This window comes from Leuresthes tenuis, unplaced genomic scaffold, assembly GCF_036924035.1.
Source record: "Leuresthes tenuis unplaced genomic scaffold, fLeuTen1.0.hap1 SCAF_7, whole genome shotgun sequence".
Classification (NCBI taxonomy): domain Eukaryota; kingdom Metazoa; phylum Chordata; class Actinopteri; order Atheriniformes; family Atherinopsidae; genus Leuresthes; species Leuresthes tenuis.
The window spans coordinates 23,410,836-23,438,448 of record NW_027325361.1 but is presented as its reverse complement, the minus strand read 5'-3'; the positions used below and the strand labels follow the sequence as shown (position 1 = coordinate 23,438,448).

Sequence of the window (27,613 nt, the reverse complement as noted above, 5' to 3'; positions counted from 1 at the left end):
TCTCCGCAGTTTCATGATGTCATGTGTGGCAGACTGTTGATCTGAAACTATAATGGGCTTTTCAGATGAGGTGGCTGACAGTGAAGGGATCTGAGCAGGTTGTGGCCCTTTGGCTGCATCTGAAACTTCTGGTTCAACAAGCAGAGCTGCATAAAAGCTGACACTGAATGGATCCCTTTAGGTTGTGGAACAGTTAAAACAGGGAAGTATATTTAACTTTCAACAAGGGTCATGATGTATATCTAAAAACAAGTGTCACCTACAGAGATAGCTTCCTGTTCCTCTATTAGCGCTGTCATGAACAACAGCCTGTGCAGGGTGTACCTGGACAGTAAGCAAGAGGGTCAGTGAAGGGGGATCTGAAGCAGTGATGCGCACAGGAAGCTGACAGAGAGATTATATTAAATGGATTAAAGCAGAGCTTTAGACACAGAGGAGTCATTTTGACTAATAAATCCTCTCAGCTATTCACAGCTAAATACGATCAACTTATTTCGCAGATCAAAAAGGGATCTTTCAAGATGAGAGATGCTTCTTCAAGCCTTAATCCATTCCATTCCATACCATTCCTTAATCCTTAAAACATTTCTTGTCTCCAACATTCATGTTTCTAGACAGACTTGTCTAAAAATGGATATGGCACAGTAAAAGGCCTGGAATGATACTTCAAGTTGTTTGTTCTCATAAAAAGAAAAGTGGTTGAAGCTCACCATAATTCAGAAGTTACTACTGGGAATGAACACTTGCTCCGGCGGATTAAGTTAGATGTGGACATAGGCTGACCACTTATAGAGCCAGGCTTCCTAACTAATGGGTTATTTCTGCTCTCGCCTTCCTAAAGCTGAAGACAAGGTGGAAACTTAACATACTTGTGACTAGACCAGCCACTATGGATAGTTGTTTCATTAGATGGCCAGAGAAAGGTCAGATGACAGACAAGATGCTGTAGCTATTTAGATATTTTTAGGCACAGATTATTTAAAGACATAAAAGGAATGATAAAGAATGAGAGAAATATTTGCCAATCTCGAACAGTTCTGTATAAATATTGTAGGGAATTAAATCCACTCTACAAAATCTATATGTTGTTTATCCAATCGTAATGTCCGTATATATCAGATAATACTCTAAATTTGTGGGATTTAAGAGGTGAATGAAATAAACGGTAAACAGTTCGGCAGAAGAGTTCTCGTAGCCAAACTTGAAAGGGATTTGGATGGAAATTGATGTGATAGTTTAATTCATAAAAACAAGCTGTGTATGCTGAGCAGTGTTGGTCATCTTATTTTAAGAAAGTAATTAGTTACAGTTACAAATGACTTCTCCCAAAAAGTAATTGAGTTAGTAACTCAGTTACCTCGTTGTAAGAGTAATTAGTTACTCAGCAAAGTAACTGTGACGTCATTTTTCATGTTCTATACGCTGTTACGTTCTAGAACATCTTTAATGTCAAAGATGTTTATATTAACTGATTGAAGAATAAAAACACTAAAAACAGTATTTTAGAACATTTGGTATTTATTTGAACTCATCAGCAGCAGCAACAAGTGTCATGTTAGCATGTGTCAGGTGCTTCATAAGATTCGAGTTGCTTGAGGCAGACGTGGATAAAGCCTTTTTTTAATGTCACATGTCACATAAACATTCTTGCCTTTAATTAAAATGAGCAAAAAGTAGTGCAGATACTTTCAGTTTGAGGACGCTATACTTGAATTTCCCTGGCTCGCGCCATTGTCGCTGTCTTGTTGTGTTTGGCAGTCAGAGCATGCAGTGAGTGAGACAGCGTGAGCCACCCAGCCAATCATCATCGCAGTTGCAACGGTGTCATCATCCCAACCCCTGCTCTCTTCAGGCAGCTGATGTGTGGCCAAAACCTGACACCTTGCGCTTCATTCAACCAAATTGTAGTAACGCGCCACTTCACATTCTCAGTAACGGCAACAGCGTTGAAACGGTGGGAAAAGTAATTAATTAGATCACTCGTTAATGAAAAAAATAATGCCGTTAGTAACGCCGTTATACTCTAACACCGTTATTACCAACAGTGATGCTCAGTTTTTTTTTTTTGCTCGGTCCCCATCTAGACCAATGGACCCAAATAGTTTCAGCTGTGAGACTGTACAATGAAATATGTAACGTGTTATGTTTTTATGTTGTTATTCATTAGGAATAAAAGGAAATAAAAGGAAACAGTTAAACAAATCAAATAAAAACAGTTAATGAAAAATTTGTGTTTTATGATTACTGTTATACAACTGCAAGCAGCCTACTTCTGGTACTTATTGAGGCACAACTAGTTGTATCCACATTATGTTTATCAGGACGTTTTCATCTGGAAAAAGGTCTCGTATAAACTGATTTTAGGTTTATGTATAATCTTCAAAGTGCAGCAAGTAACTGTTGCTCAGCTTGTCAAATAACTTTAGAGAAGTAAAACATGCGCAGTTCTTCTTCTCTCCGACAGCAGTCACCATCACCACAGACCCACAGAGTCATTTTCAAAGCAGTCACATTTATTTATCTGTTTATACACATTTGCTAAGCAGCTTGTTGTGCTAGCAGTTGGCTTCGATAAGATTTACTATGGGATTTCCACAACGCTTACTAAAAAATAAATACAAGACAAAAAGTGTTCCACAACTCGAAAATATACAAAGGTTTTGAAATCAATGTAAACTTTGAAATCATGTTCTTTTTCTTTTCTTTTTTTACACTTAGAAACAATTCAACAACTTTTGTGACATTTCAGAAAAGTTATTGTATTTACAAGTTTGTACAAAAAAATCCCCCAAAAGCTGATACCTACAGTACTGAATGTGGAGGTTGAGCCCATGTCCAAATCAAATGGATCTCGTACCATGACTCTGCTGTGATTCTCCTTTAGTACTTCAGTCAAATAAATGAGAGGAGAAAAACAGTCCAATGCCATCAACATGTGCTGTACATGCTCAAGCTTCTGGCGGACGCATCTATGTCCCCCACTCCAAAAGTGTATCAGACTGTGAACATTATTCAAGGAAAGTCAAACAGCTCCGTGAAAGGATCTATAAATATCTGCAGGTACAGCAAGAGACAAACAAAACTTCACAAACATCACTTTATCAGTGCAGACAACAGAAACAACAGAAAAAACAGCTGGAATGAAGGTTCAGAGGCTAAACTCATTGTGTACCCTGTTGTGAGTCACTGCACTGTATGGAGTGTCATTAAGGCCAAAATTAAGTTGGCATTGGCAGTGAACCGGCTAGGAAGAACAATCAGACAGCGTGGTCACATGGATTCTGTCAGCTCTTCATCGTGGTCGTGTACCGTCACCCCAATAAACACAATGTGCATGTGAACTTCCTGGGAAAACTCGGGACAAAAACACAGACTCGGAGTGCGAGGGTTACAACTGAAACCTCACGTGTAGCTTATGGCTGTTAATGCCATGTTTCATGACTCTTAAATGTTTCTTTTCCTGTTTGTCTCCGCCACCAGTGTCTCAAATAACATCATAAATTTGTCTCTTATGAACATAATAATTATCTAAATAAAACCTGTCTTTGAAAATGTTAAAATTGTAGTTTATTTATTTATTTAAATTCTTTTTTTTTAAAGGCAAACACCAAATCTCGGGGCGCACAGAGAATTTCTCTGTCTGGTATAAAAATAAACGTATTTCGATTGTTGATTTCCACAGAAAATAGGAGAGTTCTATTTTTGATGGGGGGAAAAAGATTGAGGAGCATTTGGCAGAAAATAGCAGCAAATGCCAAAATCCTGAACAACTTCTTTTCATCAGACATGATAACCTGGCTCCACGTTCGACACCCTCCATCAAAACTGCAAATCCCCCCCCCCAGAAAAACACTGCTGCTTTATTCACTTATTCTATCACTTATTGTCTCCTGTCGAGTAAAATAAGGCATATTTGATCCTCCTGAGCACTTTCCATTCACCTCTTCCAACAGTTCATAAACACACCAAGTCAGCAAACCAGAAATGACCATTGTTCATTGTTCATTTAACCACAAGACCTTCTTCTTCTCTCACTGCGATTTCACCACCTCCAGCTTTTTGATCACTTTTTCATCTCCCATATTAACACATGCTTCCTTCTCGTCTCCAGAGATTGTCAAGTTATTGCTTACTAAACCACTATTAACTCATCTTATCTATTGCATAACAGTTTCGAGATGTTGTAACAATTGGCAACATACAATAGAATTCATATTAAGCTTTAAAAAGGACAGTTTTTTGTTGTAAATGCTGTTTGCAACAACAATAGAGAGACTCGAGGTTCACATATTATAGTGGGTCGGGCCGGGGGTCAAAATGATTGGGTGTAACTGACTTGAGGAAATGTACAAGTTGTGTGTTTTATTGCATAGGTATTCACAGAATACATAGAGTTAATAATCTATTTTCATAAGGTACCAAAAAAGGTTCGACTGATGAGAATTAGTTCCTAAACTATGGAGAAGAATTTGACAGCAGAACAGTTGTGATGAAACATCAATGTGCTGGAGTAGGGCTGAAGGAAGGCAGCCGGTTAGTGTGGGCGTACATGGCTTTTGGATATGTGCCTCCAACCAACAGGTACATTTTTCTTGTGCGGAATAATAAAAAAAACAGTTTTCAATCTCATCCACAATGACTATATTTGTGATTGCTTTTATTGTTTAATCAAAATGATTAAATAAATTCTTCTGCCTCAAGCACATTTCATGTACATATATGTGTATATATATATATATATATGTATATATATATACACGCACACACATATATATATTTTTTAATTTCATTCTGGTCCATTTGTTTTCTCTCTAAATGTATATGATTATTTGCCCTCTGCCCTTGCCTACATGGAGCCCTGTGACGAGCGGTCGTCTTGAGGGCTTCCGTCTGAGCTCTCCGTCTCCCCCTCAGAGATGGCCTGCATGGGTGCAGAGTACAGCCTACTGCGCATGCTGTAGCGGCTGCTGTTGGCAGGCGGGGGAATTCTGGAGCGCCCCTGTCTGGAAGCAGCAGATGTAAGGAAGGATTTTGGGGAGAAGCCCTCAGCGTTGGCTTTGGGATAGGGGCTGGAGAACTGGTCTTGTCCTAGCTGCTGCTGCAGGGGGGAGGCGGCCTCCTCCGACTGTTTGGGTGACTCAGTCAGAGAATCTCCAGGTGACTTAGGAGTAACGGGGCTTCTGAGGATCTCTGTAGCCGACATGCGGTAACTAGAGTCCGAGCGGCTTCCCTTTTTCAGCAGCAGCAGTTTGAACTCTTCGTTGGATGTGCTGGACTTCTTCGCGTTCCTGTAGATGGGACCAGGGGTTCTGTGCAGGCCTGGTGGGGTCACAGCAGAGGAGGGTGATGCCAGTGAGACCGGGGAGCTCACAGTGCTGCAGGGCGCCGTGTTTCCCGACGCAGCACCAAGGCGGTTCCTCGCACCCAACTCAGCAGAGTCCTTCCTCCCCAACACTTTCCTTTTGGACCTGAGGATCATGTAATGAATTAAACAATCTCTAAATCCTCAGCAGCACTAACACAAAAGAGGCTACGATCCAAACACTCACCTGTGAATCATAGCAAACAGATCTTCAGTGGTGCGGGACTTGCTGGGTGACAGAAACACGTTGTCATCCTCTGATCTTGACTCATCGTGCGGTGAAGACGAGGTGTCACTGGGTGGAGAGTCTGCCGACAAACATTTTGACACATTTTAATATTTTGTCTGCTCTATGTTCAGTATCGACCTTCTTGATGCTTCCTCTGTTTATACATTAGTTCTTGGTACAAGCCTCACCCATGATATAAAAAACAGTCATTCGTGACTTCGCCCTTTGTCTCCCCCAATCTTAACCAATGCTTTAATCACACTTCATTTTGCAAATGAAGCAAATCACGCGGCCGCATGTGTCACCCCTGCTTGCATCTCTTATCTCTTATGCTCATCTTATCAGAGCACATCCATTGTTCTCTGCATGACATGCATTTTCTTTTTATCCTGTGTAAGTCTGTACTTCTTGGTCCGTCGCTTTCTTACTTTCATTGGAACGGTTTCCGTCTCATGTGCTTTGTGTTTTGAAACAAAGTGAAATGAACAAAGTGCATTATTGTCATTATTTTAATGAAACAAGGGTTGGGAGGATACATCAGTGACATTAACAATCTACCTTTACTGGAGTAATCATCTGCCTCCGCTGTGGACTCCTCTTTGCTGTCCTGTGAGGCACTTTCGGCTGAAACACTTGATGAATCATTTTCCACCTCACTGCTGCCTTCGTTGCTCACTGAGCTCTCTTGTGACATCTCCAGCTGGCTGTCAGCAGCAGGCGCTTCATCCAGACTGTTTGACCTCTTGGGCGAACTGTGCAGAACTGGAGGAGATAGACATGTTTCTTCTTCAGTCAGTTCACGTTGTTGCGGCAGTAAAGGCTCCAAATGTGAGCTGGAATCTCCAATGCAGGTAAAGGTTTCCGTTGACTCTTTGCACGGCTCTTCTTCATGACCAGAGGACCTTGCAGGGACGTCAGCACCTTTCTGATCTAAACACGGCTCTAAGTACAGCCTGACAGATGTCATGCTCTCTAAAGGAGCCTCTCCTGCCTGCTGCTTACTCGCCTGGTTCCCAAGCTCTTTGTTGGAGGTAAACACTGATTCACACAGCTCTTTTGTGGATTCACGATGATGATGATGATGTGAGTTGTGTAGTGGGGGACTTTTGCGCTCTGAAGTTGTACTACTGCAGAGAATGCTGGCTAAGTTCACAGTGGGACACTGGAGTCTGGAAACTGCTTTGTCATCATGCCCTTCTTTGTGCTCTTTATTGATGGAGCGAAGCTGGACTGAGTGCAGCACTGACGGTGTAATGGACAGAGTGTGGCTGTTGAACACCTCTGAGTTGGGAGGTGCTACAGGTTTAGCCGTCACCACAGCATTTTGTTTGTTTTCTGTCTGGGTCCTGTAAGCAGAGGCCTTATTGCTCACACTGTGAAGGGCACTTAAGTCAAGGTGGGAGGGAGGAATGATTGGCAGTTCCAGATCTCTCTTCAAGGTTGCTCCGTCCCTGCAGGACCGTGACTGCAGACACTGGGTTGACAGAGAGGACTTCCTCTCTGGGACTTTGGGCTTCCTCTTGCCACTTGCTGGGGACATTGGCCCAGGGAAGAAGGCGGAGGGAAATGAGGAGGTGGGAGTTTCTGACTGACTGGAGTAGCCGCTGGATGGGCTGGCCAGGCCTGCCAACTTCTCTGGGGATGTCAGCTTAAACTCCCCTTCCACTGATGGGAGTGAGGGGGTGGTGGCTCTGGAACCAGACTGGGATGTCTGGGACTCTGAGCCTTCCTGTGACTTGATGCATTCGATCACAGTCGTACCTGTCGCTGTGCTGGAGTTTGATAAGGATCGGTAGGGATCGCTGGATTTTAAATCATTCAGGAGCCACAGATCTGCATAGTCTGACTGTACAACGCCCTCATCCTTAAACGAGTGTGCATCTGTAGAGCTTGATACACCTAAATCAGGTAGATCAGCTGAGCCCTTCACCCCCCAAACCACAAAGGGTTCTTGGACTAGAGAAGAGTTCTCTATGTGACCTTGCGAGCCAGACAAAACCAGCTGCAGCTTCCTCTCCTTGGAAGATGGAGGAAGTTGTTGCCCGCATGTAATCTTTGGTTCTTTCTTGTCAGAAATCTTTCCCTCACTGCATATTTTTCTTAAGGAAGAACTCCTCTTTGGTGGAGACGGCTTCGCCTTTGGTTTTCTTAAAGAGAGGCAGCGTCTCCCCAGAGTCAGGTGACCACTAAAGTCAGACAGACCACAATCAGAACCAGAGGGTGCATAGTTATAAGTGAAGCTTCTGCTACCTTTCAGACCGCAGTCAAAGTGCATGGAGGTGTAGTAACCTTCAGTGTCTACAGAGTAGTGTGAGACAGTGTCTGCTTTCTCTGAGGGTGGTTTGTCAGAGAAGCTGCTCTCACAGGTGGCCATGCTGGTGAAGCTGGGGCAGCCCAGGCTGCTCTCAGCCTCTCTGCTCGGCTCGGGGCTGAAGCCCTGGGAGCGAGATGGATCTGCATGGGTATAACCCCATTCCCCCTCGACAGGTGTGCAGACTCCTACTTCCTCTAATATATCCATAGCTGTAGAGGAGAAGGAGCCTGCTCGCTGGGTCCTGAGGCCCTGGTAGGTGTCCAGCGTAAAGCTGGTCTGGTCGTCTGTAGTGTGAGTGGCAGCATTTAAGGAGAGCTCAGAGTCACAGTGTGAGGAGCCCGTCAGGGGGGGAGAGGCTGCAGGGGGGATCGTCTCAGACGTCTGGGAGGGGCAGGTGGAGCTGCTTCCACTCCAGTTCCCACTAGAAGACTGGTGGTCCTCTTTATGATCCATCTGACCACCCAGCACCCCTGCGGCTGAGACAGAGTGGACGGGGCTGCTGAAAGTGTCAGAACTGGATGAGATCTCACAGCTGCCCATGTCGGCTTTCCTGGGCAGCTGGGATCTGGTTCGTTCCATCCAGCTGCACTCCGGACTCTCCGATAGCTGCTTGAACTTCAGGCTCCCCAGCTGGTGCTCAGACATGGCCTGGTGATCGGTACTCTCTTCTTCATCCTTCAGAATCATTTCTCTGTGTCCAGGCAGGAAGGCCTCAGTGTTAAAGGGGGAGAGGTCCTCCTCATCGTCGCTGTCATTGTGCCCATTGTTCATCATCCGGCTGGTATCTCTGGGCAGACTGCGTGAGCGCAGGCAAGCTCCCACAGAGGCTGTGAACATGGCGTCAGCGCTGTCAGGCAGGGAGGAGATGTTGCCTGCAGAGTGGGATAGTAAGAGGGACACTCCCTGGCCTCTTTGGATTCTGATCCTCCTCCGAGACGGCGCTCCTGAGATCAAAAATTCTTCTGTCTGGCAACCTGAGTCTCTGGTGCTGAGATGCCTGGCCAGCTCCTCGCTGGAGGGAGTGATATCTGGACTGGTGTGAACGATTACTGTCCGCTCTCTGGAGCCAGGAGAGTCATCAGAGTCTGACGACAGAAAGAAGCACAAGCACCATAAGCAAAAGAGAACGCGATTTACACATGAAAACTGGGCTGTGAACATTTATCAGCTCTTCACACAACATTTCTGAGGCTTGAGCTAATTTGTTTGAATGTTAGTTAAGAGATCTTTTTTCTTAAGGGTTGACAATAAATCAGAAAAGTTTTACTCTTAGTAAATAAGTTCTATAAAAAGTAAGCAACAAAATGTAACAAAAGAGGACTGAAAATTGTTTCTACAATGACTTTTAAGTTCTTTTAGTTTTTAAAACATAATGGCAAAAAAATGCTGTTTGAAACAATGTCTTTCAAGTGAAAAACAAAAGTTACCCAACAGCACTTCCATGACAGAAATCCTGTGTTTCTGACTGACAGGAAGAGTTTAAACAGCATACCTAAATCTTGCTGCAGCTGTCTGGGAACGCCGGCTACAGTCCTCCGTCTCCTCAGCTTCCGTCTCCTCTGAAGCAAAGACTGCGAGTGAACAAGCGAGCAGCGCACACTAGCATCTCTGTCAAAGCCAACCCCTGCAACGGAGAAAGGACATGTGAGGAATCTTTGTTTGGTGGCAACTGCAGAGATTCCTTCTTTAACTCTCACGTTGTTGTGTAGTAACAAAAAAACACGAAATACAAAAGAAATGCTTGGCTGAACTAAATTAGGTGCTCTACAAAAATAGCAGTTAGGAGAGGCTGTTAGAGATCTGAGAGAGCTCAAAGCCACAGCTAGACAATGTATCTGCTTGAACTCAGAATGTGGAGTTATTTACAGCTTAATGGAATGACTAAGCTGCGACATTTTTTATGATAAACATAAAGAAATGGTAAACAGAAACATGTCAAATGAGAAACATGACAAAACGTGTTTCTGGGTTTACAAACCAAGAGAAGAGGGAGGAAGGCTTCTGCTTCAGTTTACCTCCTAATCCTCATGGTGCTCCAACGTCACATTATGACTATCATGTGACAACAAGTTGGGGCTTTCAGCACCATGGCAATTGTAGGACTTTGCTTACAATGTGCATTTTTATGTTCAACTGTCTCTTACTTAACTGATTGTTGGCAGACAGCTCTCCTCTTGAGCCAGAGAGACTGAGAGTAAATAACATCAAGCTGGCCTTTTCAGCCATTTGAAACAGAACTAATTGGCATTCGTGTCACAGCATCTTGCCTCTTTGCATTTGCAGGCACAAAGTGTCAAAGATGACTTGCACATTGAGAGTGACACTCTGAGGCAGCATCAATGTCTATTAACAATGATACGGTTTTATGCTGAAATGCAGAGTTTCCTGCTTTTTTCCTAAATAATCTATTTTTTTTCAGGAAAAGCAAACTTCTGCAAAAACTGCAGTATTAATGAGAGTGAAATAAACAGCAACCAAAAAACAGGAGTGAAAATAAAAGAAGTGAATATCTATTTCATGGCACATTGTGCACCTTTTTGTCTGTTAGCTTTCTGACAATATTCATGGTTTCTGTATGTCAAACCTTCGCTGTTGGTTTGAAACTTGGAAAATCTGCTAATATTGCTGGGAGATGAGATGATTGGGACTACTTTGATATCATTACTGAAAGTATGACGCTCTAGCCAAAATGACAGCCTAGCTTAACAGCTCCAGCAAAGACTAGAAAAAGCCGTCCTAGCTAGTGCTTGTCAAGCACAGTGATTACAAGCTTGTTTAAAGCTTTACTATCTATAATATTTAAGCTGTTGAACAATGGGGTCATGGTAGGCAGATTTATAATTGGAAAAACATGCTACTAGGCTGCCATGACTTAAATAAGAACACTAATATCATATCTGTGCGCTAACCATTTAGCTAGTATAAGAAGATATTTAGCGTAACTTAGCTTAGCATAAATACTGAAGGAAAGGGAATAAGCTAACTTCCTCAAAGTCCTCAAAGTGACAAAGTCAGCTTATCAGTTTGTTTAAAGTTAATTCATAAAACTTAAAAAAAATAATTCTATAGCTATATACATAAGAATATAAAAAGTTTTAGTTTAATTGGATGTTGGGTGCATATATTATATTGTTTTAAAAAACTGTTGAGATATAAAATAATTACTAAAAACCGAATGTAAATAACAACACATAAAAAAATGAAATAAAAATAATAAAATTATTACAAAGACAACATATTATGTTCTGAAACTGCATATCAGAGGCGATGCTGGCCATATTTTCATCTTCCAACTGGGAAAGGCAAATGGTCTCAGTCATCATGCTAACCTTAACATCACCTGGTTGAAACTTTGTGTTGTTTTATGAAACACTGAACAAGAAGGCTTACATCACTCGATGTGTCATTCTATGTGTTTATAAGAGAAAAAGAAGGGTAGAGCAGCTCTGCCCTGTCATAACAAATAGATTTAGCCTGAAAGCATGAATTGATTCAAATTTACCAGTCACATTAATAGGGATGACACATGAGGTGACGACTTGGGAATTGGTTTTCATTCTCTCCTCTGGGGTAGGCAGCGGCAGAGCTTTAGACCAGTTAGTCTGCTTGTCCAGGGTGGAGGGGATGTTAGGGATGGGAAACTTAGACCGGTGACCTAGAGCCACCCCGTCAGTGTCGGGGTCAGAGGGCGTAGCCTGCAACAGATGGATATTTGCATGGTTAGATTGTTACGGTTAGATGGCGTTACATGAGAATTGGTGCGCCAGAGTTTAATAAACAAAAGAGACCAAACTCAGCTTCAGAGAGAGGGATGTATAGAGTACAGTGTCTGAAGTCAAGGATTACATTGTTATTGTTAAAGTGTTTGTCTGGGAAAGAGCAGAAGACTAGATGTAGAGATTAGTGTCCTATTAATCCAAATCCAACAGTTTACTGCCTTAACAAAGGCAAATCAATACACATGCCCTTCCCAGCAGCTGAGTTTCAAATTCATTAAGTAATGGAAGAAAAAGCATGCGTCAGAGCAAGGGAGAATGGAAAGCACAAGAAACATTAAAAGAATCAACTCGTAGTTCCGTGCAAAGGAAAAGGAAAAGAAAAGAAAGAGAGTTTAAACCTGACAGTGTCCAAGCTAGCACAAACGCATGACCAATGAACAGCTTGATGCACACTGTGCACTAAATCACAACAATCGCAAAAGAAGACGTGTCCTTCAGTCACAACAACAGCGCGGGGCAGGAATGTGACAAACAGTGTAAACTGTCATTTACAGTCACAACTTGCTGCTTTGGAAACTCTTACTCATACTTTGAAAAACTGTGGCACCTCTGTGAGTTCTGTGAGCATAATAGTGAGGCTTTGGAAAGATTTGAGAGGAAATACTTCACGGCAGCATTCCTCTGAGTTTCAGTATTAATCACTGCACATCGCCCCCCTCCCAGACTTCCCCAAAAACTCCAAATCTTTTTTCCATGGGCCCACACAGACTGAAGAGCATCTATCACTTAAATCTCATTGTAATACAAACTTAGGATATCAATATCTTACCTTGAGTTGCCAACAGAGAGACACGTGTGAAACTGGAAGTGATTCTCTGGCTGAACTGGTTCCCACCTCCACAACCCGACAACCTCCCACCCCCATTTAAAGCTAGCTCTCCAGCCTTTGTGCTCTCTGTTCCCGGCAGACCAATGAGACCCTGACAAAACCCCAGCCACAAAAGAAATTGGTTTCCTTGGAAACTTCTTCCAACTAGTCGAAAAAAAAAATCAAAGGGAGACCATTTACAGCTGATTTGTTGAGAGAGCAGAAAGTCGGTTTTAGGAGTGTCTGAGAGGCAGGATGAGCCAGACGAAAGTTTACTGTTTGCTGTTTGTCCTTGTCTCATAGTGGGCACCGAGTATGATATATCTGGCGAAAAAGAAGCTCAAATGGAGAAACATGAGGCTGTCAGCTGTGCAGTGAGGAAACCGCAGCACAGAGGGATCATGGGTAATCACAGACGCAAGATCCCAGAAGTCAACCCTGTCATTAGAGACCCAGCCTGCCGGGCGGCTGGGACTGCGGCCCTCACACTTACATTCCTCACATACTTCAAATCAAAGCCTGGCCCTTTGCATGAACCCCTACAACAGCTTGAAAGCGTGTGACATGTCGATATGGATGAAACCTCCTTCATTGGCCCCGTGCTCGGCGGAGCAAGACGCCACAGAAACTGTGAGAAGGCATGCATTTCAGAAGAATTTCATTATGTAAATTTGAGGAGAAACAACAGACAAGCTCAGGTGAAATAAAGAGAAATAGAGAAGACTCAGGAGCCAGGAGGGAGGGGAGGACCAGTACCTTTCTGCTCCAGGGAGAGAGGTGGCAACATTCGGTGGGGGAGGAGGAGCGGGTGAATTGGAACTGAATTACAGGGCAAAAAAACAACAAGACAGAAAAACAAAAGACAGAAATGAACATGGGGATATTCTGCATGAACACACTGAGACAGCAATACAGGGATAAACAGGGGGAGTAATAGAAATGTGGGTCAGGGCAGGCTGAATGAATTACCCCTGAGAACAATTAATGCAGCACTGATGAAAACTGAATATGAATCAGGGCTGTGAAATGGGAAACCATTCATCCCCCATACTTACAACAATATGAGAGACATTACAAACACATTACACAGCCCATTTTCCTCTTTACCTGTGTTTGTGCTAACTGTGTGGCCGCATCTCTAAAATGCCTCTCCGGCTGCTCGGGGAGAGAGGAATATGACTTTGTCACTTCAAAGCTTTATGAAAAATCTCTGCATCATGCACGTTTAGAGCATTATAAATATTTTCAAAAATACAAGGGAGGGACATGTCTGTGCTCGCTCAAATGTGGAGAAGTGTTGTTTTTCACTTTTTTCCCCTTCAAGCCAGCTCCAGTGTAACACCCTGGATATAGTCATACATTTGATAAATGGACATATGAGATTATTTATTTACATGAATAATTAGCTGTTACGTTTTCATTTCAGTTGCTAAGCATTTAGTCTGTATATCAACTTTTTATTTGCACATTGATAAGTGGAACATGGAGAAGATCTTTTACTGCTCTTCAGTTCAAACGAGGCAAAAAATGGTCTCACCGTAGTTGAACTTGTGCCCCTCTTTTCTTGCCTCGGGGTGACGGGGGGGGAGGGGTACATGGGCATCGGGGGCAAGGCTGAGATGGTGACCCTCCGATCTCTGCTGCCCGATGGGGTCCTCTGGTGATCTGGGGCAGAAAACATGTAAAACACTGATGACACACTGTATGATATGTATCCAAAACACACATTTACAGTAAGTGATGAAGAGGGGGGAAAAAAACTATAAACATTTCAAAGTTCATTTTGAACTCTGATCTCTGTGGCAAAGATAAAAAACTTTTGGTTTTGATTAAAAGAGATGAATGAACTCCAGAGCAGGAGTGAACTGGAGTTCATTGAATTGAATGTGATTCAATTCGGCTGCATTTACATATTAAGTCCATGAGGGGGCAGACCAACACAAGAATCCCAAGATCCAGCCCCTCATATTGGGATGCATCTACACCAGTGGTGTTTTTCTAGAAGCTGAATTAAGGACTTTTAAATGAAAGAGAAAAAATGAGTGATGTATCAACTGGAAGTGACAGAGAAGTGGGGCTCACCTTGGTCCAGGGCCCACAGGCTGAAGCTGGCTTGCCTGTGCAGCTCTTCTACACATGCTGGACGTGTGGAGGGGTGGAAAACGTTCCTCTGCTGGTGCCAGGGAGCTTGGAAATGTACCGTCAGCTTACTCTCCACATCCAGGTTAGATACGGCTGTCAGAGAAAGATATGGACAGGGTCAGCAAAAGTTGAAAAATAAAGAAAGGGTGGCACACAGGTGTGGTCATCAATATTTGACTACAGCATTTGAAATGCACCATAAAGTATTTTGTAAGTCTATTAAACAACCTGTGTCAGCTGTTAATTACTCAGATATCTTGTTACAGCTACGTTTAATCTGCTCTTCTCTACTTAGATGCTATGCAATAGCTTATAGCTTGTTGCCAGTTTAGTGCAATCACTCTAAATTAATTTTTGATAAATAGGTTAAAGCACACCAGATCTAAGGATTCTGTTATCTTGGTAAAGTAAGTATAGCTTCACATTTTATGCAAACATTTTTGTGGTGACACACCGGTTAAGATCGTCAAGGATAACCCCACAACTTCTGACAAAAGTAAATGAAATCAGCCTTTCTTTGTGGCTGTAACGTGAGGCTGCTTTATTATAGCTGAGGCCTGAGAAGGAAAAGCAAGACAATCAGACCCAGTGTTAGCGGGACCTGTTTACTAATGCAATGCTATTCCCCACAGCCAAACAATAGGTCTTAATGTAACCTGATAGTGTGACTTTTATCCACTAAACGTTGACCAATACCTGGACTAATCACACTGAACCCCCCCACCCCACCAAACACTCACACAACTCCTCAGGTTACAGAGCGGGAAATGCTTGACTCTCAAATTACACCAAAAGCATGAAGGTGCTGGATGAAAGGGAGAGGTTTGAGAGGGGCTGTTTGGTCTTTGTGCTGTTGTATGTTTGAAATGCTGAACACCTGAAATGCACAGAGAAGCGACTCACAATAACAATGTGAACATTCAATATACGAGCTGTGTACCCAATCAGATGACCTAAAAATATTTAGTTTCCAATTTTGTTCTTAATCGACTGAAGTCAGACTTGATTCTATCAAGCACATATTTCTCTAAAACCAAACGTACAAGCAGCTTTTAGAAACTGACATGAGTGAATAAAAAATAACAGCATAGTAAGATCGTTGGTGTAAGATTGCATATTATATGTCTGAAATGAAACCTTAAGACTGTCATGAAGATTAACTGCTGAGCCTTTGCTTTAGCAGACAAGCACATCTGTCAGTCTTCTCCTACCTAGTGGATAAATCAGGACATGTTCTTGACCTGCGAGCTTTGCTGAAACACACTCTGTCTGACCTCCATGTCTGATGAGGGGCAGCTCTGGCTGCGCACGCTTCGACTTTGGTTTGTAGTGCAGCTACAAGCTAACTTTAGTCCCTTTCAGTCAAGGAAGAGATAGCTCAGCTCCAGACTACCAAAGGTCAGGGAGGTCCACTGAAGCTCAGCAACTGCTGCATATGTCGAGTGTATTTCTAACTGCACTACTACCCCAGCAACTCTCTGGCAGGGTTTCTCCAAGAAACATGGTGAAATACAGGCAGCACCCAGGAGATGCAGTGGGTCTGTCTGCTGCTCAAAGACAACCTGACAAAAAACACCTAAAAACCCTCTGGTGTGGCCCTGCTGAGCTGGGAACGCTCTGCACTGCGTCTCCTGCTCAGCACATTTATTCTGGTGGAGCAGTGCTTCTGATCCAACTTGGCTCTGGTCTCCAGCAGCAGTCGTTCACAGTTTCCAGCCTCCATCTCAGGGCTTACCGTTGATAAACATTTGTTTTTCTGTAACGAGACAGCGAGCTGTGCCCACTCCTGCAGCTTCGAGCGCAGCACCTTCACCGAAAATTAGCATGTGCGCACAGTTGTTGAATTTCCATAAATATCCATCAGCGGTAGAGCTGAGCTATTTGGTGCAGGACTGAATGCTGATTGAACATTGTGCCATTGTACTCAATTCCCAAGAAGTTAGCTGGCGTTAGTGCTGTTTTTGATCAGCGCAAAAGTGGCTTGACAGCATTTACAAATGTGTGCACAGATTTCACTAAAAAGAGAGGAGCTATACAAAATCTCAAACACTGGTGGCTATATTTTCAAACTTCGCAGAATAACTCAAAAACGCTCAAAGAGGCTCTTTGTGATTCCACCCTTTATCAATGCAATGCTAATCAACTTAACTCTGCAAACAAACACAAGTAAGTACTAAACCAAAATGTTCCTTGAATAATTCAGTTTGCAAGCTATGTGGGTTGTAATGTGTTGCATACCATCTGATTCTTATCATTTCTTCACTGATCATAATATTCAGTAACACACAGATTCCTGTGGCTCCATCTGCATTTGTTGCGGAGAAGTGACACACAAACCACAATGCATTTCTGCTAAGAACTGCAGTGAGATAAGGAGTCTCACTCTGCGTTTGTCATACCCTGCCCTCCCTTCCTCCCTGCTGAGATATGAACTGTTGGCCCTGTCGTGACACCCTCCGTGTCTCCATCACACTAAAACCCCATTTAACAGCAACAACAACTGGGGCACACTGACTCCATTCAACTGTCTTGGCTTTAATCTTGCCCGCTCTAAAGAAGCTCATTTACCTTGCTCTCTGACTTTTAGTTAATGCATGCATGAATGCATGACAGGCCTCCAGAGAGGTTGTTCTGATGGGAGATATCCAGATGGGGGAAGACTTTAATGGCAGTTTAGTGGTCAGCTGCTGTTTCAAACGAGGCCAAAGAAAACACAGCAGGCTTCTGTCATCTCATCGACCTCTTGCAGCTTTCTCTTTCTTTCACAGCCAGGGTGAGAGATCTTCAAATAAGCCAAATGGATTCAGGTGAGAAGATAAAGTATTCCGACACTTCTTTGAATTTTCATTTTGACTCAGCTTTTTAAAGACAAGGAGCACTCTCTGTGTTTGTCACCTGTCATTACTTTTGAAATGAAACACCTTTTGTGAACTTTCCTGTGGAGCTGAAATCACACACTCCATTATGTGCACCATCCTATCAATCCTCTCCTCCTCCTCCTCTTCTTCATCTGCAGCAGGATTATCCCCCAATAACCTCACTGCTATCAGCCCTGCAGGCTGGGAGAATGGGAGGGGTGACGTCCTCAGACTGCTTCTGCCTTGTAATTTACTTGGGATTGGCCCAGACAGGAGCCAAGTCAAGCCCCCCCCCCCAGCACCTACACTCACACTCTCACACACCTACAATTTTCCTGTGGCCTGGGAAAACACAGCCAATCTGAGGCCATACTCGGATAAGAAAAGATGCTCATGCAGACAGGTGAGCTTACACCGTCCTCAGTCAACTCTGCACACTTGGTAAGGCAGTGTCTGCTCCTACTGAACAGACGTTGGTTTCCTGCAGTCGGGTTTTGTTCACACTCTGTTACACAGGTTAAACAAACCAGGCAAAACAATTAACGAACATCTGTTGAAAAGAGAAACGCTTTCCTCTGCTTATTTCTTACATTTTCTAACAAAGTACAGGCATGTCTGTGTTACTGCTGCGGTTGCAGTCGTGCTTGCAGAGCAAAAAGAAATGGGAGGTACCCGCTGTGCAATCAAAGACCCAGGAAATTATATAGTACCTTCAGATGTGACTGGAAGGCACCATGACAGTGCCGTGTGGTTTTAACTCGGAGCATCAGAGCGACACATTGAAGCAGTCAGCATCTCTCCGTCAGTCACCTCCACAGAAAACACTGTGTCCCTCATATCTTTACAGATATATTCCCTCAGTTCTGCTGCCACACTGCCCTTCTGCTCCACCGGAACATCTGTTCACACTCCTCCCCCATGTCCCCTTCCTCACCCAGCGCAGGGTGCAGATGGTCTGGCCAGGCCTTGACTTGGGCTACAACTAATCTATTTATGGTGTGCTACAGGAGAGGAGGAGTGTTAATCCAAACTGCTGCAAAAAGCACTGACCGCTTAACACACAATGGAGGAGGTAGAGGAATGCCAGAGGATGCAGATATCAGCATCCTTTCTGGAAATATCATGACATTCAAGGAGTTAGGTTTGGAGCTGTGATTCAATGTTTGAAGAGATATCTGAAGCTCTGAACAACACAAATCCCGTCTTTTTGATGGCGTGAGGGAAAATGAAGGAGGTGGAGAACGAAACACGCAGCAGACCCTCACATTTCATATAGAAATGAAAAATGTAAGCATCTAAACCTCAATGTTTTTCACTTCACGCTGCACAGACATTACAAATGTACAAACCTACCTGAATCGAGTAAGAAAAAAACTGAAAAGGATACAGATGACACTGCGGATAGAATTATCCACATTCAAAAATAAAAAAGCAAAGTAAAAGCTGCTCTCGTCACAGAAAATAATGTCACTGTTGCAGTGTCGGCTGCCGGAGAAAGTCCGCTCAGAGGTCTGATCAGTAAAGCACAAAGAGCAGAGTCCCGATGCCAGCAGACACACAATAACATCCGTCTCCCCGGTAATCCGCTCTGAGCCTTCATCTGGCCAGCTGATGGTTGCTGCTGCTGCTGACCCGCTGCAGCAGGTGGGGCACGAGATTGTTTACATTCAGCGAGGATGCGAGGTAGCAGCCCGCAGGCCTGCTACCATAATCTGCTGAGAGAAATCATGAGGGGAACAACTGCAACAGCTTTGTTCGGGTGGGAGCTGCTGACACGTTGGAATGATAATCATAAAGTGATTCAAAAGATATGCTTGTCTGTATCATTTGACGATGCGAATGTTTTAGATCCCTTTTGGACAGGAATATAGAATAAAGATAAAAATCAGTTAAAGGGACAGAACAAAAAAGTTCTTAAATCTGGGGAAGGGTGTCATCAAGATATATGTATCTATAATGTTTGTCTGCTAGTTGTATTTATCATATCCACCCATATCTAACAGAAAAGCATATTTCAATAACAATTTTACTCAATGTTTTAGCTTGGCAGGAAAGCTCTAACAAAGATGCATTATGGGAAGTGCAGGATCTAGGATCAGTGGAGCATGACCAACACCAAAGACTAAATGTCAGAATAGACATTGCTCTGATTCCAAAGTGTTCTTTGAAAGCCCCCGGACTTTATGGAGATGCAATAGTATGAAGAGGCCCTTTAACCTGTGGATTTTTCTTTTTTTTCTCCTGATTGTTAGTTTAAGCCCTGCCTGATTCCTTGAAAACTTTTTGTAGCCCTTTTGTGGTTGTGGCTTATTGGTGAAAAGAAGACATCTTCATCAACCCGCTGCTGTTCGTATTTTGTAATTCGCACATGGCAGACAGAGGAGGCTCAGCTCCATGGCAGATAGAGGAGGCTCAGCTCCGTGGCAGATAGAGGAAACTCAGCTCCGTGGCAGATAGAGGAGGCTCAGCTCCATGGCAGACAGAGGAGGCTCAGCTCCATGGCAGATAGAGGAGGCTCAGCTCCATGGCAGACAGAGGAGGCTCAGCTCCATGGCAGATAGAGGAGGCTCAGCTCCGTGGCAGACAGAGGAGGCTCAGCTCCATGGCAGACAGAGGAGGCTCAGCTCCATGGCAGACAGAGGAGGCTCAGCTCCGTGGCAGACAGAGGAGGCTCAGCTCCGTGGCAGACAGAGGAGGCTCAGCTCCGTGGCAGACAGAGGAGGCTCAGCTCCGTGGCAGACAGAGGAGGCTCAGCTCCGTGGCAGATAGAGGAGGCTCAGCTCCATGGCAGACAGAGGAGGCTCAGCTCCATGGCAGACAGAGGAGGCTCAGCTCCGTGGCAGACAGAGGAGGCTCAGCTCCGTGGCAGACAGAGGAGGCTCAGCTCCGTGGCAGACAGAGGAGGCTCAGCTCCGTGGCAGACAGAGGAGACTCAGCTCCATGGCAGATAGAGGAGGCTCAGCTCCGTGGCAGACAGAGGAGGCTCAGCTCCGTGGCAGACAGAGGAGACTCAGCTCCATGGCAGATAGAGGAGGCTCAGCTCCATGGCAGATAGAGGAGGCTCAGCTCCGTGGCAGACAGAGGAGGCTCAGCTCCGTGGCAGACAGAGGGGGCTCAGCTCCATGGCAGACAGAGGAGGCTCAGCTCCATGGCAGATAGAGGAGGCTCAGCTCCGTGGCAGACAGAGGAGGCTCAGCTCCGTGGCAGATAGAGGAGGCTCAGCTCCGTGGCAGACAGAGGAGGCTCAGCTCCGTGGCAGACAGAGGAGGCTCAGCTCCGTGGCAGACAGAGGGGGCTCAGCTCTGCATCATTGTGTGCTTATATACATCAAGCAGGCATCTCAGGATCAGCTGAGTGACGACAGTGTTGTTGGTTAGAGCAACACGTTTCACAATGTCAGCTTGTCCTTTACACAGATAGCCTGTTTTGTTTTCGTTACCATCCTATCTTTTGTACTTTTTGTCTGTTTAATAAAGATTGAAATGGATGAAAAAAATCATATATTTAAGTTGAAATAGCATTTTCTCTGGAAATGGGATTTGTAGCTGGAAAGAGGATACAATACTGATTCCCTTGATAATTTACTGATAAGTCACTTCGTCAGCAAACTGCCACCAAGCACATCCACTTTTAGCATGTGCAGACCAGTCAAAGCTGAGACTAATTTTAGAGTTCCTTGTTCTTCCTCTTCCTACCACACCTTTTAAAGGAGGCTCTTTCTCGTGTCACCTGGCTTGAAGCTGCTGTCAGCAGCCTGCAGGTACCACTGCAGCCGGCTGTTCGGCTGTAATCACACCGCTGGTTGACTTCCTGAAGTGCTTTACTGCCCCTCAATAGTTAATTACGTGTCTGAATAAATGAATAAAAGGCACATGATGACAGCTGATTCGATTCATTGTCTGGTAAAACTGAATGACATTTGGTTGAACTAACTCTTTCATACAGTTAAACTTTTATGTGAAAGGATTACATCACCAGTGCGGGAAAAACAATGAGTGAGCAACTGTCCTTGTTTAATTGGAGCTCACTAAAGTCTACTTGTATTTCCTGACTTGAGGTCAGAAAGCACGCGCTGGCAGCGCTGCAAGCCCACACATGAAAATTCGTCTGGTGGGGGAATGAAATCACACGTGTGCTTCAGGAGACATTGCTTTACGCTCAGATCTTGGACCAGTGCCTAGACCACAGAAGTGGCTGCCTGCTCGTGTGCTGGGAGGTACAGTAAGAGTGGAGATGTGGAAGAAGTGGGGGAAATCCCATCAGATATCACAGTTTCCACTGAAAAAATGCAATACCTCACAATAAACACAATGTTCTGCTGATGGCAAATAATGACACAGATGTCATACTGTAAATATTCAGACTGTATCAACACTTCCAAATGAGCAGAGACAAAAAAGATATTTCATCAACGGGAAAAAAAGATCTAAGACCCGCCATCACTTATGACTTGAACCTCAAAGCTTCCCTCTTGTGACACACCCCTCAACAGAGCTGCAAAATTTCAAATGTTTATCCATCTCTAAAACACACACACAGTGTTTAAAGCACATTGACAAAGAATTATTTTGGATAATATCTGAGACCACGCTGCTGTTCTGAAAATCCTCCTGAACTGCGCCCAGAGCTCAGAGCTGCAGAGGCGGTACGGTGTGTGACTGAGGCCTGTTTTCTCAGCTGCTTCATATTACCACTACAAAGTCCGCAGGCTGCGGCGGCTTTGAAATACTTTCCATTTTGAAACCCCCAGAGTGGTGCATATCGCAGGGTAGGCATAATGCCAGTGAGAAGATCTCTCACTCTGAGAGGGAGAGCAGATTTTTGGGAGTAGCGGAGGTGGACGTGTTAAATGATGGTTTCAGTGTCTGATGTTCTCTAAAACATATCGCTTGTAAAACTCTTCCTGTCTGCATAATGCTCACGGGAGCGTGCGGCAGGTTATATTGCACAGCATCGAGCAGGCTATGTTGTTAGAGTGTCGTAACACACTTTTTTGACAAAGAAAGTTTGCATGAAGGAGAGAGAAGGATAGAAAATTAGGGAAAACTAGGGAAAGTTCAATTCCCCCAAAAGAAGCTTTTTGTCCACTCTGACTTCTGTCTTTTCTGCAGCAATGCAAAGCTAAAGCACCAACAACAGCACCAACGCAAGCAAGAGCAGCCTTCACCACAGATTGCTCCACATGTTTGAGACGGCTGTCAGGTGGGAGATAGACTTGTGTTTTCAGAGCACCAACACAGAGCATACGTGCTACCATGAATGCACACACTATGCATGCACAATGTATTTGCTGAAGTTTATATTCAGAACTAGTTCATTTAGAGTTATTTAAAGTTAGCTCATTTAGAGTTATCATGGCACTTTAAAGAAGATATGCTAACAACAACCTGCAGTTTAAACCAGTTTTACTCAAAAAATAAAACAAAAATGCCAGTAATGAATCCAGGATTTTTCATAGTCAGGGGCCATATTGGGGCTATATTTAAAAAAGAGTGTCCGTGTTCAAGTCTGTACACATTTCTTTTTACAATCATGTGTACATACATTTCACTAGCCATTCATTTTTTGCTTTTGGCTACAGTTTGACATCTGAGCCCAGATCTACCATTGAACAGAATTTTCAAATTATACTTTATTGTGTTATAAACTATCTATACCTAGATACTAGATAATGTTTGAATGGAGGTGCAATCCATGATTTACACTGATTTACACTTATCGGTCAGAGTGAATCAATGATGAGATTCACTAATTAAAAGCTCCCTGATCAAAGTCTCAGAGTCACCTCTGAGTAAACCCACCGCACCTTTTGTTTTATTATCACTGACTCACGCCTTCTTAGCAACAAAAAGGAAAACGGCAGCATGACAAAAACTCTGAGAGCAGCTCCCAGCTCACAGAAACAGCTATTTCATTTTTCTGTCCATTATGTGTTTACTCAGCAGGGTCAACAGGGGCCAGGACCCACATTCAGCAACCTTTTACCTCCTGACCTTTACACACCTCATTATTAGGTCTGCATATAGACAAGAGGTCAGCTGACATCATTAAACACTCAAGTAAATAACCAGCTCATAGGCCATTCACTCCACTTAACCTCCTTATTGTGACAGTAAATGCTGGCCTTAGAGGTTGAGTTAGCATATATTTTATGTAAGAATAACACATTCATTAAGTTAGTTCCAACAAAAGAGCTACTGCACTGACTGTGTTCATTTTGAGGTCTTTAATCAAATCTGGGACAAGAAATAAGTGTCAAGCAGTTATTTAGCGCTGTTTATGCACCATAAATAGGAAAAAGTACAAAAAAAGGGAAAGAAATACAAAGCCTTCACACTGAGGTCCACTTAAAATTTCTTTCAACCCTTAAATCAGCAAGAATCTCACTTTACAGCTCTGCCCTCCTGATTTGACACAGAAACTGCAGCACACCCTCTCATATCACATTAACGGTCTTTGAGGTCACAGCTGACTCCTATTCGGAAGTAATGGCACTCCCGCTGAGCTTGGCCCGAGTCCCTGATTTCGCTAGACCTTTGAAGTACTCGCAAACTGTTATGCCCAGCCTCAGCAGAGGTGGAGGGGGAGTGTCTGAGCAGGGCCCTGCTGAAAAGGCTTTCAGGCTTTCCGTATCCTCCAGGTACACCTGGCCTATTAGTCTCACAAATGAAAACCTGTGCCCTTTGACCTCCTGCTTTTGTTCAGTCTGCGCTCCCGTCTTGCAGGCACCTCAAGAAAGGCGGGAATTCTTGGTAGGACCATTTAAAAAAAAAAAAAGAACGAGTTCCTGGCTTTACTGGAAATAAAGGTAGAGTTAACCACAAGGCAGAGGATAATGAAAAACCCTGAAGTTAGAACAAGGGAAAAAGTAATGTGAGCGGCCTCCGCACAGTCAGTTCTGTCAACATGAGCCTCAGGGCTTACGGGAATGAGGCTGCATTTAGAAAGGTGAAACAAAGGTGTTTTTTCTCTCTGGCCAAACAGGATGAGCAGCGCAGGAGTGAATTTACCTTTCCATCAGCACAAAGCTAGGAAAAACAGGAAAAGAACAGCAAATGAGATCAGTCTTTCAACGTGCTTAACTCTGCGTGTCACGCTTACAGTGAAGTCTGCATCGTAATGCCGCTTTACTGTGGATGTTATGTGACTTCAAAACAGGGCCATCAGGATGGCACTGGCATGAGAATGTATCTTATTTCAAAAACCGAGCCAGCAAGCTGTGAAGTTGCTAACCACTGAACCGCTGCACTGCCACAGAGGGAGGGAACCCTTATTCGTCACTTACAAAATCCTCCAGCAGATTACTTGTACCAGTGAATCAGCTGCTATGGCCTTTACAATCACAACACTGCATCTCAGTTAAACATCTTAGCCCTACAGCAAAGCTCAAAGCTCAGGGGGACATGGTGGTCCAACATCTTACTCTGACACTAGATGCTAAATTTACACATGAGCACAGCACCAGAACCCATCATTACAAAAAACTTCTAAGTGTCTACAAAAAGAGTGGGACCTTTTGCCACTTGAAACCAAGTTACAAGAATTACCTAAAAAGAGGCAGCAAAACAAGTGCTATTTTGATCTCTGCTAAGTGGGCTAAAGGCATAATTTGGTCTACAGGAAGTCCGATAAATTTGAGGACACAACAGCCTCCAACACCTGGGAATCAGTCTGTGGAACAGCATGTTCCTCATCTAAACTAAAACAAAAAATTGTTTTAGTTAGCCACATGCTAGTTAGCATGGGTAGCATTAGTGAATTCTGCATACGTTGGACTAACTTGTATTGCTGTGAACAAAAAATGCATTTACTTTATTGAATTGTGTTGGAATTTTCTCATACTTTTAATGTGCATCTGAAAAATCTCTGTTTAGAGGAAATGTATGTTTTTTATATCTCTGCATAAACCCCTTGAGATGGGCCCAGACAAACACTTTGCAGAGCCAGGTGACTAACTTCAGCCCTGAGAGAAAGAATTAGGACGCCCCAGAACTTGGCATAAACACAAAACAAAGGGATGTGGCTAAGCAGTTGGGGTGAGTAAAATGGGATTGTGCTGTGGGACTCGTACTAGTACAAGATGCAAACCATCATTACAAGGCTTGTCTGTGTAATGCTGACTGAAATGCCGTGTATTGTATGACTGCTGCCTTTTAAACAAAAAAACAGCGCTCAGAAAGGGAAGCTCGAGCATGTTTTGTTCAGACGTCATTCATCAACTTGTTATTCAGTGTGTGAAAAAGCTGAGGGGTTGGAGGGTTACAGGAGTGTATGGAACTACAGTTTCGGGTCACAGACAGAGCCGCAGAGGTTATGGAAACACGTGTGCATCTGTGTGTTCAGGTGTCTGTACCCTCACACCTTTGGACAATCGCTTTGCAACCTGACTGAAGGTAGACAGGAATATGCAGACTCTTATGTAAGTGTCTGAGAGGTTTAATCGCAGAGGGTTTTTCTCCACTGTTTCCTGTGTAAACACTGGGGCTGGGTGAGCCTCAGACTCTGGTTTCTCCAGTTTACTGGCATCACTCACCGCTCACATGGAGCACAATAAGCAGAGCAGACAGACTGTGAAGGGAGAAAAATACAACGAGGAGGGAAAAAAAGCAGCCCTGAACGCAGACATTGGGGAAGGTGTGGTTTGGAAGGAGAAGAGGAGGATTTGAAAGAATTTGAATCGGATGACAGCGATGGAAACCTTTCTTTAACTGACAAATGTGTACAGGCTGAGGTCAACTTTACAGGCGGGTGACCTGTGTATGTCTGTGGGAAAGTCATTAGGTGGGAGTGGCATTAGTCTGAGTTGGCAGGACCGAGCTGAGCTGAAACATCCCTCCACCAACTCTGCCTGGTGGGATTCAGTTGAGAGGGAGTATAAACTGGAGGCCTGACTGGTTCAACATAAACCAACAGTTGGCAGGGAAGATGGAGCCAACCCAGCGGCCCTTTCAGTGGAAACAATGGAAAGGATCAGACCATACCAGCTCCTGGTGGCTTCCAGCACCACACCCAACTGGCCCCAAAAACACATGCTGTTTATGAGGAGTTCTACTGGCAAGATTTAGGGAGAAGACAGATAACTGACAATCAACAGCTATTGGGAGGATTTACATTAAGTTTGACATGGAGAATATAGCGGGGACGTGAATAAATCAGTGTCCATCACCACATGCCTTCTTTCCTTGGACATGCCCGAGTTAGACCACGTGCACACATCTATTGTTAGCTCATCTGAGTAAGCACACTGCCACAAAAATACAAACATACACTGCTGGAGATCGTCATGCTAAAATTGTGACCTGCAGTGTGAGTGCCAGTGTGTGGGCGTAGAATTGAAACAGAGAGGTGTGTGTGTACTCGTTAGCACAGCAGACAGCATTAATGAGCTGGAATGAATAAGCTGTGAAACTCACAGCTGGGCTGTTAGCACCACACTGACACCTTCTACGAACTCATGCCAGCAAATTACAAAAAGGACGCCACTGTCTGTATTACTTCAAGCTTTGCATCTCCATGGAAATATGCACATATGCACCAAGAAATGTGCTCAAGTGAGGGTGTACCTTCACGGTTCATCATGCATCAGCTGGGGGAAGGAAACTCAAGTACGGTGCCACAGTGAACCACGAGTCCTCTGCAGATGTGTGTATGAGCAGCAGTGGGGAAATTAACTACCAAATGTAGAAATCAAAGTCAATCAAACAAATTGGTTCCAGATGTACTTTTTTTATTATTATTGGTACTTACTTATTGATCATCAGCAGAAAAATGTAGGAAGTCCGGGGGGGACGTGGAGAAGAAAGAAGTTAGGCACAACTGTACTTTGCTTTTCCCGGATAAAATCTTATCATCCAGCATGTGAGACTGTCCCGAGCAGGAAAGCAACCCTCTTCACCTCCTTCTAATCTTGACATTTGTGCTCCCTGGGGTGTTTCTCTTTGACACAACTTTACAGATGCCAGACGTGGGCCTCTGACGGGGCAGAGCTCACGCGTCGGCAGCCTCGCTGTGAATGCGGCTTTATCCCGAGGGAGTTTGTTGAGAAAAATAAAGAAATGGTCCTGGGTGCATGCTAAGAAGAGAAAGCAGGCCTGACTCTTGAATAGCCTGCTGCCCCTGGA

General features: G+C 44.0%; 1 protein-coding gene across 1 annotated transcript in view; it reads right to left on the bottom strand.

The window, feature by feature from the left end:
- Positions 1–2,492: 2,492 nt before the first annotated feature.
- The window catches only part of nhsa (Nance-Horan syndrome a (congenital cataracts and dental anomalies)), a 50,811-nt gene continuing 25,690 nt past the window's right edge, over positions 2,493–27,613 (bottom strand). The window contains exons 2-9 of the mRNA XM_072390026.1: positions 14,575–14,727; positions 14,030–14,157; positions 13,249–13,311; positions 11,408–11,600; positions 9,398–9,529; positions 6,150–8,990; positions 5,550–5,670; positions 2,493–5,468 (exon numbers count right to left, since the gene is read on the bottom strand). Of these exons, the coding sequence (XP_072246127.1) occupies positions 4,847–5,468; positions 5,550–5,670; positions 6,150–8,990; positions 9,398–9,529; positions 11,408–11,600; positions 13,249–13,311; positions 14,030–14,157; positions 14,575–14,727 (4,253 nt within the window). The 3' untranslated portion in view covers positions 2,493–4,846. The remainder of the gene's footprint in view (positions 5,469–5,549; positions 5,671–6,149; positions 8,991–9,397; positions 9,530–11,407; positions 11,601–13,248; positions 13,312–14,029; positions 14,158–14,574; positions 14,728–27,613) is intronic.